The sequence below is a fragment of the Oncorhynchus clarkii genome, chromosome 17 (assembly GCF_045791955.1).
Source record: "Oncorhynchus clarkii lewisi isolate Uvic-CL-2024 chromosome 17, UVic_Ocla_1.0, whole genome shotgun sequence".
Taxonomy (NCBI): Eukaryota; Metazoa; Chordata; class Actinopteri; order Salmoniformes; family Salmonidae; genus Oncorhynchus; species Oncorhynchus clarkii.
The window spans coordinates 15,709,255-15,726,561 of NC_092163.1; the positions used below are offsets into that span (position 1 = coordinate 15,709,255).

Consider the following 17,307-nt stretch of genomic DNA (forward strand, 5'->3'; position numbering starts at 1 on the left):
TGTGACTGACTGATCTACAAATAATATTGAGTAGTTATTTATGATGCAAGGTGATGTGTGTCTGTAGTAATCTCTCCATCTCTACCCCCCCTGCAGTGTGCTGGGCCACTTTGAGAAGCCTCTGTTCCTGGAGCTGTGTAAACACATGGTGTTCCTGCAGTTTCAACAGGGAGAGTACGTCTTCAGACCGGGCCAGCCTGACAGCAGCATCTACGTGGTGCAGGACGGAAAACTAGAACTGTGCCTTACTGGAATGGTGAGAGAGAGCGTCTCTCTCTCTCTCTCTCTCTCTCTGTGTGTGTGTGTGTGTGTGTGTGTGTGTGTGTGTGTGTGTGTGTGTGTGTGTGCAGACATTTACATTTTCTTGTTTGTTTTTTGCCTTCTGTGCAAATGAGCCTCCACCCATGCTAACAATTAAATAGGGACTTTATAAGGGGCTTACAGTTCTCTAACTATTAACTCTCTAGTAGGACATAAACTAATAGGTGCTAATCATTATTTATTGACTCAGATTATCCCAATGTGGAGGAAAAGGCTCAAATGGGATGTTCTCGGAATTTAGAAAGTTATGACCACGATAAACTTGCATTTGGGCAAAGATTGGAATGACTTAACACGAACATAATGTTTTCAAGATAACTGTCAATTGTACTGTTTGCCTGTGTTTTTCTGTGCTTTTTATTTTTTAACACAAAAATGTACGTGTCTTTTGTCTATGTTAATTTGTTATGACATACTCTGTTTTACCCCTGTGTGTTTTCAGGACGGCAAGGACGGTGTGGTGAAGGAGGTGTACCCCGGAGACAGTGTCCACAGCCTCCTCAGCATCCTGGACGTCATCACCGTAAGACACGCCCACTTCCTGTCCCGCATTCCACACTCCCTAAATCACCATACGTGTGTCGTTTCTTGTTCGAGTCACCCCTTTGTCTTTCCCTTTCACGTTTCAGTCAGACATTTGAACTTAGTCAAGGAACAAGTCAGGGCAATCTAGTGTTGAATCATAGCCTCAGCTCTGGAGGCTAAGTTGAATCCTATCAAAATCATGATGATTTCGCAATTTAATGTTGTATCATGAAGCACTATGTGTGGCTTAAGTCAGCTTTGACTTTTGGTGGGATTTTTTAAACTTCCAATAAGTATACAATGAGCTATTAAACACATGACCCTTTACAGTCAAGAGGAGTTGGTAGCTAGAATGTAACCCCTATATTTAGTCCTGGGAAAACTCACTGACACAAACATCCATGAGCCCTTGCTTTACGGCTGGGAAAAGGAAATGGAAAATGTCTCTAAAGCAATGGTTTCTGCTGGTGTGTTCTGCTAGTTCCCTCTTCTTGGTTTGAGACTATAAACATTTTGTTAAGTAGTTCAGTTCTTTGTTAGTGCGTGGGTCACAGGGACATTTTAAAAAGGCTTCACCCAAGTCACTGCAGCAAAACGGCTGCTTTCATTTTTCATTGACCGCTATATGGCCTCCCGAGTGGCACAGCGGTCTAAGAAATTGCATCGCAGTGCTCGAGGTGTTACTACAGCCCCGGGTTCGATTCCGGGTTGTATCACAACCGGCCGTGATCGGGAGTCCCATAGGGCAGTGCACAATTTGGCCCAGTGTCGTCCGGGTTAGGGGTGAGTTTGGCCCAAGTAGGCCGTCATTGTAAAATAAAAATGTGTTCTTAACTGACTTGCCTAGTTAAATAAATAAGAGAGTGATGAAAGAGCCTTGTCATTGTGTTTGTTTCAGGTACACCTAGCTAGCATGTGAAAACCACTCCCAACACAAACTTCCCCTCCCTTTACTGCTGAAAACAGGAACTTGTCAAATGTCTCAAGTCTCCAAAATGTCTGTAAAGTCACTAATATTGAGTTAGTACAGTATATTCTAAGAGTGTGTGTGTTTCAGGGACACCAGAAGCCGTACAGGACGGTGTCGGCGCGGGCGGCTGAGGTGTCCACCGTACTGCGTCTACCTGTCGAGGCCTTCCTCTCCATCTTCGAGAAGTACCCTGAGACCCTGGTGCGGGTTGTCCAGGTAAGCTGTAGTGTGTGTGTGTGTGTGTGTGTTTGTCACTAGGTGTGGATGTGCGTTTTCTCTTGGTGTTCACGTGACCTTTTCCTCCCTCGGTCTTCTCATGCAGATCATCATGGTTCGTCTCCAAAGAGTAACCGTTCTGGCGCTGCACAACTACCTAGGGCTCACCAACGAGCTCTTTAGCCACGTGAGTCAAGCTCCCTTTACACACACACACACACAGCGCCACGGTTCATCATACCACCCAGATCCTCAAACACACACCCACACATGGACATTCTGTTTGTTACTTCATCTACCAGGAATGCTACTTCGTTAGCTGAAGCTACATCAGACATGCTGTTTTCAATACGATTGAGTCATTCAACGCTGATGCTACCGCTAGTCACTTTTCAGTGCTGACCTGGTAATTATAATGATGCTAATTCAACGCTAGCCTGCCTTCATTGACCCTAACCTCTCTCTCTCGCTCTCTCCCCCCCCCCCCCCCATGCCCCTGTCCTCCCCTCCCTATAGGAGATGCAGCTCCTGCGCCTGCTGCCCCTGTCCCCCCACCCCGTGCCCCGCACCAGCCCCCAGCGCCACGGCAAGCGTTTCGGGAGCCTGACCGTGCCCGCGGAGGACCGCGAGGCCGCTGTGAAGGACGCATCAGATTCTGGGAAGGATGGAGCCACAGTCCCACCAACCCTCAGCAGGACCATCTCCATGCCTGTAGACATCGCCGGTGACTAACTCTGTCCTCTTCCGTTCTTTTCTCTCTGTCCTCTTCCGTTCTTTTCTCTCTGTCTGTATGGTAACATCGACATTCTTAGTATGTAACTTTAGCTCTGTGGCTTCAGTCCAGTTTTTACTGCATGTTAGGGACCTAACTTGACGTTAGTGCACTTTATGTTCCTAGTATGTAACTTAGCTCTGCTGCTTCTCAAGACTGTTGACTGTGGCATTTACACGTGTTTGTGTCAACATGATTTCTGTTGTGTGTGTGTGTGTGTGTGTGTGGTGTCTACACACAGGCATGCAGAAGAATCTGCGGTCGGATTTCGACATGGCCTACGAGAGAGGACGGATCTCAGTTTCCGCTGAGGACGGCAACACGCCACCCACCTATACACGGGTTAGCATACACGAATGCATGCGCTCACACACACACACACACACACACACACACAAAGTTGGATATTAGTCACATGTGTATAGAACATGTATTTACCTTTGAAATCAAATCGAAAATGCACATTTGCACTTCAACGTAGACCACTAACTCTTATCTTTGTACGACACAGATCTGCACTTCCAAGTAGGCCAGGCACAGGGTACAGTAATTGACATTCATGTCCCTCCATGTTTTCTGTTTCTTTCCCAGGACCAGCGGGAGAGGAGGGTGACCGTAGACGAGGTGCCATCGGGGGTGTACCTGTACCCCGAGGAGGAGGGGGGTCCGGACAACCAGTTCTCACCAGGACCAGGACCCGTCCCTGGTCGCCCCAGCCCTGCCCTGTTCGAGGAGGCCCTGAAGGAGCTCCTCAAACTCATGAGGATAGAGGTTAGTACTAACTACTACTTAGTAACCTTAGCACATGGTCAGTCGATGGTTGCTATCTATGCAACCATGACTCTAGTATCAATGTAATCATGTGGTATTTATCTGATTATTGCGTTAAACTGTCACCAAGTTACTTTGTCCTTTGGGATAATGTACCATGTCTAGACGAGGCATTTTGAAACGCAAAACCCAAAAGTGTTCTTATTGGACAAGTTCAAGTAGTACCTCCCCATTTGAAAACATGTCTCCTTACTGGACATCACCCAGCACTTTCTCCCTCTGACTCTTTATCTAAGCTTCTTACAGTTCCATTTCACAATCTACTGTTATGGTTGGCACCGAGCATCTGAAATGTACAATATTGAAAGTTCTGTCTCCTTCCGTATATTTGCCAACCCTCTTGATTTGCAGCCCAGGAGAGAAAAAAGGGAATCCAGATGTTGTTTCACCACCAAGAGTGTTTCCTCATTCCCTCCCTCAAATGCTGTGTCACTCTTTCTTTCTCTCGTTCTGTTCTTTTTCCTTCTTCTGCCAGGACCCCGCTCTGCTGAATGGGAGAGTGACTCTGCACCATGCCAAGGCAGGAACCGTGCTGGCTAGACAAGGAGACCAGGTATTTTACTTGCTTGGAGAGAGGGAAGATGTCTTCCCTCTCTCCTCTACTCTGTTTTAATGCAGGTTGACGTTTATTGTCATGAATCTTGCCATGGAGGCAGAACTGAGCTATTTCCGCTAGATGGGCCAGCTGCAAAGTCAAAATTGTTTATATCTCCACGACAATACATACCAACCTGACTGTTTAATCACCAATTCTGCAATATCAAAAACCTATCATCCCTTACTGTTTTCCTTGACATCTTTCCCCGTCCAAGTCCCTCTTTCTCATGCACTTTATTCTCTCCTCCCCAGCTCCTTCCCCCCTCTATTCTCCTCCCCTCTCTTCAACCCCTCTAAACACACCAAAACATGAGATGTGAAATCTGAACTCCCTCTTCTCCTCTCAGGATGTGAGTCTCCACTTTATCCTGTCCGGCTGTCTCCACGTGTACCAGCGGATGATCGACAAGCAGGATGCGGTGTGCCTGTTTGTCACCCAGCCGGGTGAGATGGTGGGCCAGCTGGCCGTGTTGACTGGAGAGCCCCTCATCTTCACCATCAAGGCCAACAGAGACTGCACCTTCCTCAAGATCTCCAAGTCTGACTTCTACGAGTGGGTGTCTAGTAGAGACCAGACTAGAAAGAGACTAAGGGGGGGGGCGCCGCGCCGCAGGCACTTCCTGTTTTTGATTTAACCGACCTGGAAGACCAGCTGTGTTGAATGTAGGCGATGAACTGCTCAATTAGCTCAGTTGGTCAGGTGTGGTGCCTAGTTGGAACAACATCCTGCTGTACCCGTGGCCCTCCAGGAACAGGGTTTCCTACCCCTGGGCTAAACCCTTCTGTGTGAAAGGGGTATTGTTCACAGTCTGGGCATTAAGCTGGACCATTTTAGTTTAAGCCTAACTTGGGTTTAGAATTAGAGGTATGCAGTTTGTTGAATGATTACATGAAATATACCAGCTGTCACTGACTGTTGAATATTAAACCATCTGTTATAAGTAGGTTGGCTTCAGTTCCAAACATGCATTTCTCGTTCTATGTCACAACTGTCTTACTGCTGATAAGATGCTGGTTATTACTATCTATCTGGTCGTGGTAGAAAGGAGGGAATTGGCTAACACTTCCCCTAACCCTAGCTTTATTTATCAGTTGCTGTGGTATTTAAGCGTAGTGACTGCCTCCCCTAAGATACTGCATGTGTGTTTTTCCTGATCTGGTGTGCTCTGTGCTGCCCCCTGTCTTTAGGATCATGAGGGAACAGCCCAGTGTGGTTCTGAGTGCAGCCCACACCGTAGCCATCCGCATGTCCCCCTTCGTCAGACAGATGGACTTCGCCATAGACTGGATGGCTGTGGAGGCCGGCAGAGCCCTCTATAGGTATTTTGAATTTTGACCAGAAAATCTGTATTAGTGAGTTTGTTCGTATTTACAAGCAGGCAAACTTTTTCTGACGGACAATATATTTTTCTTTGACACGTTCAAATGAACACTGTCCTGAAACCAAACTACTCTTTTTTTTGGGGGGGGGGGGGGGAGAATCTGATGAAAACTGAACTGACTGTCCTCCACCTCCTCTCGTCCTATCACCAGGCAGGAAGACCAGTCGGACTGCACCTACATAGTTCTGAATGGACGTCTGCGTTCTGTTATACGTAAAGCTAACGGGAAGAAGGAGCTGGTAGGAGAGTACGGTCGAGGAGACCTCATAGGAGTGGTGAGACTTTGGCCCATTTCTACAGCTCTCATCGTTCTGGTCTTTCATTTAAAGGCTATATATTGTTGCTATATTAGCTTATAAAGCTAATATTCAGAATAAAGTAAACCTAATTTATTTATATTAGACTTATGTGCTTATAGTGTATATTTGGGTTGTATTAGATCATTGGCGATTCTATACCTTTTTAAATCCCATGGTTTTGGAGCTCTTACGATCTCCTCCTGTTTTCCCCAGGTTGAGGCTCTGACCCGACAGCCCAGAGCCACCACGGTCCATGCGGTCAGAGACACAGAGCTGGTCAAGCTACCAGAGGGAACGCTCAACAACATCAAGAGGAGGTACCCACAGGTGGTCACCAGGTTGATCCACCTGCTGGGACAGAAGATCCTGGGGAACCTGCAACAGGCCCGAGGACCATTCTCAGGTGTGTGTGTACACAGGCATGTACTGTATGCATACACACACTTTCCCTCTTTGTCCTCTAGATAAAGCCATGTACTTCTCTCTCCGTTTCTACCCCCCCCCCCCCCCAGGTTCTGCCCTAGGCCGGTCCAGTGTAGCGTCCAGCCCTGACGTCACCAACCCGGCCAGTAACCTGTCCACTGTGGCCGTACTGCCCATCTGTGACGAGGTGCCAATCAACGCCTTCAACCTGGAGCTCAGCCACGCCCTCAGCGCCATAGGTACACACCTCTAGAGACTAGCATAGCAACTGTCGATCAAACCTGACTATGACTTGAACGTCTTGTAATCACTATTGGCTAATATGAAACATCTGCCTAATGTGACTAGATTCTGTGGATAATAAAGTTGTTCTGTCAACTAAATTGCCACATTGAGCGACCCATGATATCCAATTTTATATCCATCAATTGTTCTCTCTGAAATATTAAACCTATTTCTATTTGTCCTTGATGTGTGTAGGACCTGCCCTGCTGCTGACCAGTGACATCATCAGAGAGCGACTGGGGGCCTCCGCTCTGGATAGGTCCGTTTTTATCCTCTCTTCCTCTCTCCCTCTGCAGTATCCATACCAGGTGGTTGTTCTAAACTCTCGTTCTCCCCTCACAACAGTATCCACGAGTACCGTCTGTCTGGCTGGCTGGCCCAGCAGGAGGACATCAACAGGATAGTCCTGTACCAGACAGACAGCAGTATGACTCCCTGGACCCAGCGCTGCATCAGACAGGCTGACTGCATCCTCATCGTGGGCCTGGGAGAACAGGAACCTGCGCTGGGACAGGTAGGAGGGACGGGGTGAAGAGCTGGAGGTTGATTTGGGTGGGGCTCAATTGGAGGATGGGTTGCTAGTGTTTGGAGGATTGGTTGACTTTTGAAGCTACTCTACTTACAAGCTGCCTAGTTACATTTGTTTGTTCAATTTAAAACTTTAGTTGTGAAATTATACATTAACCTCATATTTAAGCTTATTTGTAGAGATTCTTTTTTAAAAAGCAGTCTAGTTTTGACTGCATCTCATCCTCCGTACTGTATCTAACCATGCCTCTCTCTCTCTCTCTCCTCTAGTTAGAGCAGATGTTGGAGAACACCGCGGTGAGGGCCCTGAAACAGCTGGTGCTGCTCCATAAAGAGGACGGCTCGGGGCCCTCCAGGACCGTAGAGTGGCTCAACATGAGGAGCTGGTGCTCCGGACACCTCCACCTCCGCTGCCCCCGCCGGGTCTTCTCACGACGCAGCCCCTCGAAACTGGTGCGACTCCCCGGGGAGATGCCATGATTTCTTTAGTTTCTTTTTTAAAAAACTTTCTCTCTTCCTAACTTTAGTTTGTTTTGTCTTTTCTTTCAATTCGTTTATTCATTCGTTACACACCGACCTTTGACCACATCTGATTGTTTATCCATTAAATGGAGGATGAGGACAGTTGTAAAGAGAGCTCTGACGATGTGGTAAGAGAGGAGGCTAGTCTGTTTGCAAGAAAATGTTTTATATATATATATACTTGAATAGCCTGTTGAGCATGTCCTCTTAATCCATTCTATATATATGTTTTTGTTTTATCCTGCACGGCGTGATCGCTCAAAAGGAAGCCCTTTGCTGTTCTACGAGTAACATGAGTTTTGGTTTTCAAGAGAAATAACATAGTGCTTTAGCTACAAAGGCTTTGGGAATCCCAGCCCATGTCTTTTTGGGGACATGATCCATTGACAAGCTTACCAACCAATTACAGCGCTTCGGTGGATAACAACTGTCGCTAACCAGGCCCAAGTCTGAATAGTTGAACAAGCTCTCGTTTCAAGTGCATGGAAGCCTATAAATTGCTCTGATTGTCATCTGAATTCGACTTTGTGTGTGTTTTGTGCAGAGGGAGGTGTATGAGAAGGTGTTTGAGAAGACAGCGGACAGACACAGTGATTTCTCTCGGCTGGCCCGGGTACTGACTGGGAACAGCATCGCTGTGGTGCTAGGAGGAGGAGGAGCCAGGTCAGTGGACTTGGTTTTTATAGGAACACCTCTCTTTTTGTAAATGATCAAGTTGTACATTCTTTACTCCACACGATCTACATCATCAAATGCATGTTTTCAATGACAGTCATGGGACCACAGCTCTTTGCGTGAGAAGTCCTGTCTTCTGTTGATTATTATCAAGATTTCTTGTAACCTTAATGTCCTTCGGTGTATCTGTAGTATCGAATTAGTCTTGTTCTGTCAGATCTTTTCAAATTAATGAAAGGAGTGGAAGAAATGCAAGCAAAGTTGGTCTCTTTAGTCCTCAAACAGACAGTGAATTTCCTCCTCTCTGATTGGTTGTTGTCTCTGTCACTCTCGCAGAGGCTGCTCCCACGTGGGAGTGATCAAGGCCATGGAGGAGGCAGGGATTCCCATCGACATCGTGGGCGGGACGTCCATCGGGTCGTTCATCGGGGCGCTGTACGCCGAGGAGAGGAGTGCGGTGCGCACCAAGCAAAGAGCCCGCGAGTGGTCCAAGGTCTGATCCTCCCACCACTATACCATCATGCACTTCTCTTGTTCCTGTATCTGATCGTTTGACACGTTCCTTTGTCAGGTGACATGTAGCGTATTAGAGGGGATCAGTTTGAGCATGGCGAGACACAGGATCACTCGTCTTGACCACATAATGAGTGGTCATGTGGGACACGGGGTGATTTGTGGATCAGTGATTCTGTGCGGTCCGACTGATCTCAGACACGCTCAATATTAACCTTTTTGTCTCTCCCTCCTTCCCTCCCTCCCTACAGGCGATGAACTCCGTATTCAAAACCATCCTTGACCTGACCTATCCCATCACCTCAATGTTCACCGGCGCCGCCTTCAACACCAGCATCTCCAAAGTGTTCCAGGACAAGCAGGCTGAGGTGAGAGGTCACACTGTCTGTCAGTGCTACTAGAGATGTCTGTCTGTGAAGGAAACTGGGCCCACGTTCAGTAGGCAAACCTTGTGAACAGTTGCAGATAGAAATGTCTTGAATAGAGCAGCCGTTGATACCTGCTCCACATTTTGGAGAGGCATATTTGTTCTACGTAATATATATCCGTCTGAACGTTCCTTATCCCAATTCATATGGAATGTGTGGTCTATGTAACCATCAGGACCTGTGGTTGCCCTACTTCAACGTGACTACTGACATCACGGCGTCCGCCATGCGTGTGCACCAAGACGGTGAGTGACAGGCAGCTAACCGCTGGCCCCTCCCCCCTCTGCTCTATCGCTGTTTATAAATGGACGACTAGATTTTTTTAAGTTGTCTTGACCACACTACAGAAGTAATTGTCCTAGTTCTGCGGGATTTTGAGTAGAAATTGGATATAGCTGTTAGGATAACTCTCATGCAGTCAGATAAACACACACAAGTTAGATATGTAGTTTATTTATATATATATATATACTCCATATGTAACGCTATTTAACTCAATCCACTCACGCTGGTACGCTCGAACTACCGTGGGATTGACATGATCATGCATTCCTAATGTCATTCGGCGTTTGCCGATAACAGCTGGCTAATTTGGAGTATGCGTTATGAGATTAAAATCCTACATTTGGGTCATTTAGCTCTCATCCAGAGCGATTTACAGTTAGTGCCTTCACCTTAAGATCGCTCGGTGTTGTTATAATTAGGAGTTTGAGATAAATTGGTTAGATTCTGCATGCCTTTCAGCTGTATAATATTAATAGGGGGGGTCATACAATTGGTACACTGAAAGTCCTCTTTTCCCTGCTTGTTTGTTATGTTCATCCGTTGACTCACACTTAATATATGGATTGTTTATGTATGGGATGACTGACTGAGTGAGAAATGCACTACCACTAACTGTAGCTAGAATAGTCTTAGAGGCTGGGAGTATGACCCCTGCTGACCTCTTGGAGTCAAAGGCCACAACCTTTGGCTTATGGAAGGAAGCCTACCCCCAAATCCAGTGTTGGTACATGTTGCGTGCCTTTTGTTATCACCGGTAATGTCCACTAGTTTGTAAGAGCAAAGGGATTTATAAAAAGTCATGTCTATTAGTTGACGTTATTTATGTACTGATTTCTGGCCACATGGGCAAATGAATCCTCCTGGATTTGGGGTGTCAAGGTTGTGGGGTCCTCCAGTTATATCTTCAATGCTTGTCTGCACTTGGCATGTTTACTAACGGCGAGAGCAAAGCTTTACGATGCTCTCTCTGTTTACCTATCTCCTGCCTCCTCCCTAGTGTGATGTCACTTCCTGTTGACACAGCCTAGTACACTCCCACTGCTCATCTCTATTGCTCTCTTTCTCAGGTTATTCCTCCTACCTTTCTGACATCTGTTTTTATGTTTAAAACATGTCTTTAAAACAACACCAAACAAACCATGCCACAGTGACTTCCCTAATGACTTCCCTCTGCTTATATGGGGACACTTTCACCATCTGCTGTTTTGGCTTACTATTAGCCTGGTCCCAGATCTGTTTTGCCATCTTGCCAACTCGTATGGTCATTGTTGGGTAGATGGCACAAACAGATCTGGGACCAGGCTAGTGTACTATAGGCATAGTGTAGTGTGCTAGTCGCTGATCCTTCCACCCCTGTCCATGTCAACAAGTAGGATCCAGAACACTCTTCCCTTGCTTTACCCCTCCGCACCCTAACGCCTCTCCCTCCATCCCTCCCTCGCTTCCCGTAGTTTCTCCCAATGTGCTTTTCTGCAGCTCTGAGAAAGTGGGCAGTTTTAACACCAACCTCAGGGTTTTTCAACAGGAAGTTGCACCGTTGGCGCATTTGTAACGCAAGGACTTTACGAGTTGGTGGTGACACTTTGGTTTATGCAACACCCCATGTTCCCATAAGCCAACCAATGAACGTTAGTCTCTTTGACGTTGTGTAAATTTGGCATCATTTAGTCTTATTTTTTTTATGTTACGCTTGACCTGTAGCTTAATTTCAAGATGGCGGCTTTTAGAGTACGGTCATAGCCATGAAGTTTCTAGATCCTGCGTCGTGTGCGCTAGCTAACTCTCCCCGGCTTGGAGATGGATCTTTCTCCATCTTACTTTTTGATCTTTTTCTAACTCATACTTCTCTCTTTCACTGGCCTCCTCCCTCTATCACTCTCTCTGAGAATGTTGGTGCATTTTGTAGTAATCTTGTTTGTTGCCGGCTGCTATCTGACCAAGCTAATAATAATTCTAACACTCTAAACTAAACGCCAAACAGGACGACCGTGGCTGTTGATAGCCTGGCAAAGAGTGGAAATACACTGTGTACAAAACATTAGGAATACCTCCTTAATGTTGCGTTATACCCCTTTTTTGCCTTTAGAACAGCCTCAATCCGTCGGGGCGTGGACTCTACAAGGTGTTAGAACCGTTTCACAGGGATGCTGGCCCATGTTGACTCCCAATGCTTCCCACAGTTGTGTCAAGTTGGCTGAATGTCCTTTTTGAGTGGCGGACAATTCTTGATTTCACACGGGAAACTGTTGAGGGTGAAACCCAGAAGTGTTGCAGTTCTTGACACGAACCGGTGCGCCTGGCACCTACTACCAGACCCCGTTCAAAGGCACTTACATTTTTGTTGTCTTGCCCGTTCACACTCTGAGTGGCACACGTATACGATCTGTGTCTCAAGGCTTGAAATTCCTTCTTTAACCTGTCTCCTCCCCTTCATCTACACTGATTTTGAAGTGGATTTAACAAGTGACATCAATAAGGGATCATGGCTGTCACCTGGTCAGTCTATGTCATGGAAAGAGCAGGTTTTCTTAATGTCTTGTGCACTCAGTGTATGCAGGTCTCCATTTTCCAATGAGGTTTCGGAACTAATACATGGTTCCTTTGAGGGGTTTAGGACAACGCCGTGTAGCTATTATTTTGAAATTCACTGTAATATTAATGCTGTGACGCTATTTGGTTATTTTCTATCTGTATTTTAAAAACGAACTACAGTCCTGTCTGTGCCATCTGTTTTAGTTCTAGAACTGGCCTCTGTTTTTTTTGTTAGTTCTAGAAATGTTGCGTTATGTTACCTGACCATGTTCACTGAGGGTTTTCTATTGTATATGTCAGATACAATTTCAGGTCGTTTACGTTTTTAGATTGTATACGTTGAGAGCTCTGGACATGTTCTGCCCCTTTTTTATCTCCTGCTCTTTTCTGTCCCTCTCTCTCTCTCTCGATATATACATCTGTCTGTCTCTAGCTCGGTCTTGCTCCTAGGTTTACAAAATTTACAGAGACTTTCCAAAGTTCCCAGGTTTTTCAAAAATCCCAGTTGGAGGATTCCCAGAATCAACAAATATGGGAACTTTGGGAACGTTTCTGACAATTTGGAACCCTAATCTCTCTCCTCTCTCTCTCTCTCTCTCTGGCTCTGCCTCTCTCTAGCTCTGCCTCTCTCTCTCTCTGGCTCTGCCTCTCTCCCTGTCCATGTTTGATGTCCCCTCTCCATCTTCCATTCTGACAGGCTCGCTGTGGCGCTATGTTAGAGCGAGTGCCTCCTACACCCCCTATTTACCTCCCCTCTGCGACCCCAAGGATGGCCACCTGCTTGTGGATGGTTGCTATGTTAACAATGTCCCAGGTCAGAGTTCATAGTTCAAACCCCGACCCCCGTCTCACCCCTTAACCCCAAAAGGAGTTGTAGAAGTTGCTCCTGACCACTGATACAGGGTCATATTATTTTCACCCACCTGATGGTTAATGTTAGGATTGGGGTTATGTCATCTGATCCCAGATCTGGGGTTAGGGGCAACTTCTACCTTAAGCTCTTTTGAAACGACCGACAATCGACCACTCCCTCCCCCTCCCTCTTTCCCACGTTCCGTCTCACCTTAACCCCACCTGACCAGTCGGACATTGGGAACCCATGGTTTGGAAGGAAAGTTAGGCTAATAATACAGTGTCTATTTCGGTGTGTGAGTGGAGGGGATGCAATGTTTCGCTCCCCTACACCCAGAACCACCCATTCTTAACACCAATACTTCTCTATTCAATTTGGCTTCAATAGTTCACACTCCTACACAAGTCAGTTCCGAATTGGCTTTGTCCCGCCCCCCATTGTCAGTAAGCCCCTCTCCATGCCTCCAGATTGGCAGTGAGGCTTTGCTCATGCAGGTACATATCCATGGGTCAGACAGAGAGGTGCATGATGATCCTGCTTTTGGTGCCCCGCCCCCTCCCTGTTTTTGGTTCTCCATGCTCCTCCACTTCATCTCCCAAGTTCTCCTGCACTTGGCTGGTATACTACACACCAAGTGTACACTTACTCGCCTGCTTTTTCCTGAGCATGTCACACAGGCTTTTCCCTGAGGCCTTTCCACACAGCTTGCTGCTTGTCGTTTCCCACGTTCTAAAGCTTGGGCCTCAGTCACTCGTTTGTCAGTGTAGGTCCATAGCTTGTAGCTTTTTTCCGTATTGACCTAGCTATAGGAGCACAACATGTAGCGTTCTCTTCAGGGTTTGAAGCTGATCCTATGGTGTGGGGAAATAAAGGTTTTGTGTTGAGGTCAGAGAAGGTCACCATATAGGCTATTTCATGTTTTGCTTTTTAATTGTGGGTCTGTAGTCGGGTTTTTTCTCTGTCCATTTGTCTGCCCGTTCGTCCATCGCTTGATCCCATGTCGTCATACCGAGCAGTGCTTATAAATGGCTTATGTCAACCATTTGTACCCCCCCCCCCCCTCCCCCAGCAGCTACACCTTCCCCTCCCCCTGTCCATGTATGTGCATGTGTCTGTGTACTGTACGCATTTATATATATTTACTCTTTACATATATATTGATGACAGTGTTGCTGATGCTACCCGTTTCCCTTTAGCTTTTTCTAGCGAGATGCCAAAAGTGTTCTGGATCCTACCAATGCCCATAGACGAGCATACAGTTCTATCACTCTTGTCAATGAAATGCTTGATTGAAGCCTCAAATTAAAAGTGGGCTGAAAATGGTGACTGTGCGTTTTGTTAGTACTTCTAAGTCCAGAACAGTTCAGTTCAATGATTCCACACTGAAATTCTTCAGTCTCCTATGTCCCCTTCAAACTCCACCCACACACACAGCAGCATCCTTCTCTTCCTCTGGTGCTCCTTCTCCTTCCAATCCATGCAGCGCCCAGCCTCCCCTGCCCTCTCCTGGTCCGGAGTGGTATTACAGGACCACATCTCTGGGCAGGGCTGGCTGGTTGCCCCTAACATGTTCACTAGTGTCTGAGAGATCTCCAAATGCTGTGACCAGACTACCAACCCCCTGTGCTCCTTGTGTCTAGTTGAGGAGTCAGGGAACTGAAGGCGAAGTTTAAAAGGTTCCTCATACCTCTATTTTTGGTGATTTTTTTGTTTTTGTATGTTTTCACCAAGTGCTGTAAAACAGATACTATTTTTTTGTAAATGGTTATAAAATAAAAAGCTTAACTTTGGCTCGATAACCTTTCACAGGGGTTAACTCACAGGGGTTAACTCACAGGGGTTAACTCACAGGGAGCATACGGTTGTGGTTGGGGACAGAGTCTGGAGATTGAACCAACCCTTGATACTCTGTGGCTGCACCCTTACCCCCTGTACCCTGTGCGTAGACCTGACACACACAGGTCTCTGTGCATGGTAAGGTGGTTCAGGGGATGCAGAAGCGATTTGAGAGGTTGGGCAGCACCACATTCACATCCCGTGGCTAACCCTTTGGCGGTTACCCACCTCTGGGTTAACCAATTGGGATGGCACCCTTTGGTTTGGGGCCGTGGTCTGCTGCCAAAACGCATGACCAACCTGAAGTTACGCCAACATTATTGAGATGTTATCCCCCCCCCCTCCCCCTCCCCCCCTGGGTGTGGCTCACAGGGTCACTGTGGCGCTATGTGAGGGCGAGCATGACCCTCTCAGGGTACCTGCCGCCCCTCTGCGACCCCAAAGATGGCAACTTGCTTATGGACGGGGGCTACATCAACAACCTGCCAGGCAAGTAGATGATGATGATGAGGAGGAGAATAGGAAAGAGGGAGGGGGTAGTAGGACATTTTCAGAGTTATTTTAGTTGGGGGGGGGGGGGGGGGGGGCGTCCATGGGTAAGTAGGGGCTGTCATTAACGATGGTGGAGAAGACAGTTTGACAGAATTCAGTTACATTTTCTACCATCTGAGCAGTGGGAATGAGCGTTCAAATAATTTCAATTGTCGAAATGTTCAATTTAATTTGCCAACAATTTGCTCAAAATATAGCCATAGAGGCAATTGACTGAGAGGGAAAACAAATATGTAAATGAACCCCGTAGTGTATTTGAAATTGGTGTGTAACATGCTTTCAGCGCAGGATCAATCTTTACCTATCAGATGGGAGAAAATACAACACAGAGCGTCAAGTGTGTTAGTGGTGGTGGACACTGGCGGTACAAAGTATCCTATTGTCCAGTATCCACAAGCTTTTTAAATCCGCACTAAATCAACAGAGTTTCAGAATGCTATGTGTCTGTCAGTCAGGCTTCCTGGGGTCTTACTGGCTGAGAACATCTAAAGGTATGGGACATACCGTGTTACTCAGATTATTTGGGTGTTGATAGAGTTGTGAGCTTTAAAACGATATACAGTTAGCTTTCTCAATTCCATAAAACTAATCAGTGACTTACTAGACACCAGTCGGCTCTGACAGTACATTCCCTTCCAGTATGAAGACGACACGCAGTATCAGGCCACTCAACAAACTGGTATTCATTAGGCTGTTACCAACCTGGGAGTAATTCCAAATGGATGTATGGATTGCCTGTTGCATTCCTACTGGAAAAAAAGACAACTTGAAACATTATTTTTTCTGCATATTACTCAAATGTCTATCTCTTCTACTATGCTACTCTTATCTCCTCTGGAAGTTGTCATTGTAGCGTGCAGGAAAAAAATGTGACTCACAAAACCATGTTTCACAAACCTGATGAAGTTAAACATCATCCTTCTCTATTTTGGGTGATTTAGGTTCATTTAGATGTGGAATCTCCTTGCGGTTTGTGCAACATGGTCGGGTGGCTTCGAGGTTTACGATACGTGTGATTATTTGATGTTTTGGGTGGACACACCCACAGAGTTGGACCCCAGTGTCTGTCGAGGTAAAGCAATGACTAGTCTCACATTCTAATAGGCAGAGGAGGCGCAATGCCATAGCCACCATATAGTGTTCACAGTGGGTTTAGATAGCTAGTACCCATAGAACTAACGCTAATGATATACATTTAGGCTTGGTTCATTTTTACATTTGTCATTTAATAATTAACAGACGCAACTTACAGGAGAAATTAGGTGCCTTGCTCAAGGGCACATCGACTGATTTTTTAAATTTTTTTTCCCCCCGGCTTCGGGGATTCGAACCAGCGACCTTTGTGTTACTGGACCAACACTCTAAACCGCTAGGCTAAACACATTGGGTCAACACTGTGGAGTGGACTGGTGAGACCTGCACCCTTCACAGGGTTACTTGGTCTCAAACCCTGTCTGGGACTCGCACCATAAACACACACCAAGGCTGCATTATCAACCATGCAGGAGCGAACAAAACGTGGAGATAAGAATTCACCCGAACATTGGGACCATCAAAACATGAGTAGATGCACTGTATACAACTGGAAATGAAATGAAGTTTTCATGTGATTATCCAGCCAATTGGGATGTCTGTTTCTGGTGGAGTGAGTTTGAATATGGTAATAAAGTATATGAAGGACAAGATTCCTATTAGGAATTAACCCCAGACTGGGTTTTCCTTATCGTCCCTGCTGCCGGCTCGTGTACGTCCGTGTTTGTGTGTGTGTGTGTGTGTGTGTGTGTGTGTCACAACGTGACGTCCCACAGCGGACATCGCGAGGAACATGGGCGCCAAGACTGTCATCGCCATCGACGTAGGTAGCCAGGACGAGACGGACCTCTGTAACTATGGCGACAGCCTGTCGGGCTGGTGGTTGCTGTGGAAACGAATCAACCCCTGGGCAGAGAAAGTGAAGGTATG

General features: G+C 46.5%; 1 protein-coding gene across 7 annotated transcripts in view; it reads left to right on the forward strand.

Annotated features, from left to right (window-relative positions):
• The window catches only part of LOC139370327 (patatin-like phospholipase domain-containing protein 6), a 34,627-nt gene that overhangs the window by 10,866 nt on the left and 6,454 nt on the right, over positions 1 to 17,307 (forward strand). For 3 of the 7 annotated variants that reach the window (XR_011627126.1, XM_071109733.1, XM_071109734.1), the window contains exons 8-31: positions 97 to 256; positions 764 to 844; positions 1,904 to 2,032; positions 2,139 to 2,219; positions 2,549 to 2,756; positions 3,046 to 3,146; positions 3,396 to 3,575; positions 4,111 to 4,188; positions 4,580 to 4,785; positions 5,421 to 5,552; positions 5,766 to 5,889; positions 6,127 to 6,316; positions 6,426 to 6,575; positions 6,817 to 6,880; positions 6,967 to 7,135; positions 7,420 to 7,602; positions 7,764 to 7,799; positions 8,216 to 8,334; positions 8,683 to 8,839; positions 9,111 to 9,227; positions 9,463 to 9,532; positions 12,802 to 12,918; positions 15,166 to 15,282; positions 17,154 to 17,302. Coding sequence is in view for 6 of the 7 variants with exons in the window: in XM_071109733.1 (XP_070965834.1) it covers positions 97 to 256; positions 764 to 844; positions 1,904 to 2,032; positions 2,139 to 2,219; positions 2,549 to 2,756; positions 3,046 to 3,146; positions 3,396 to 3,575; positions 4,111 to 4,188; positions 4,580 to 4,785; positions 5,421 to 5,552; positions 5,766 to 5,889; positions 6,127 to 6,316; positions 6,426 to 6,575; positions 6,817 to 6,880; positions 6,967 to 7,135; positions 7,420 to 7,602; positions 7,764 to 7,799; positions 8,216 to 8,334; positions 8,683 to 8,839; positions 9,111 to 9,227; positions 9,463 to 9,532; positions 12,802 to 12,918; positions 15,166 to 15,282; positions 17,154 to 17,302 (3,118 nt within the window). In the remaining variant the exon portion in view is untranslated. The remainder of the gene's footprint in view (positions 1 to 96; positions 257 to 763; positions 845 to 1,903; positions 2,033 to 2,138; positions 2,220 to 2,548; positions 2,757 to 3,045; positions 3,147 to 3,395; positions 3,576 to 4,110; positions 4,189 to 4,579; positions 4,786 to 5,420; positions 5,553 to 5,765; positions 5,890 to 6,126; positions 6,317 to 6,425; positions 6,576 to 6,816; positions 6,881 to 6,966; positions 7,136 to 7,419; positions 7,603 to 7,763; positions 7,800 to 8,215; positions 8,335 to 8,682; positions 8,840 to 9,110; positions 9,228 to 9,462; positions 9,533 to 12,801; positions 12,919 to 15,165; positions 15,283 to 17,153; positions 17,303 to 17,307) is intronic. The other 4 variants (XM_071109737.1, XM_071109736.1, XM_071109735.1 and 1 more) reach the window with 4 other exon arrangements.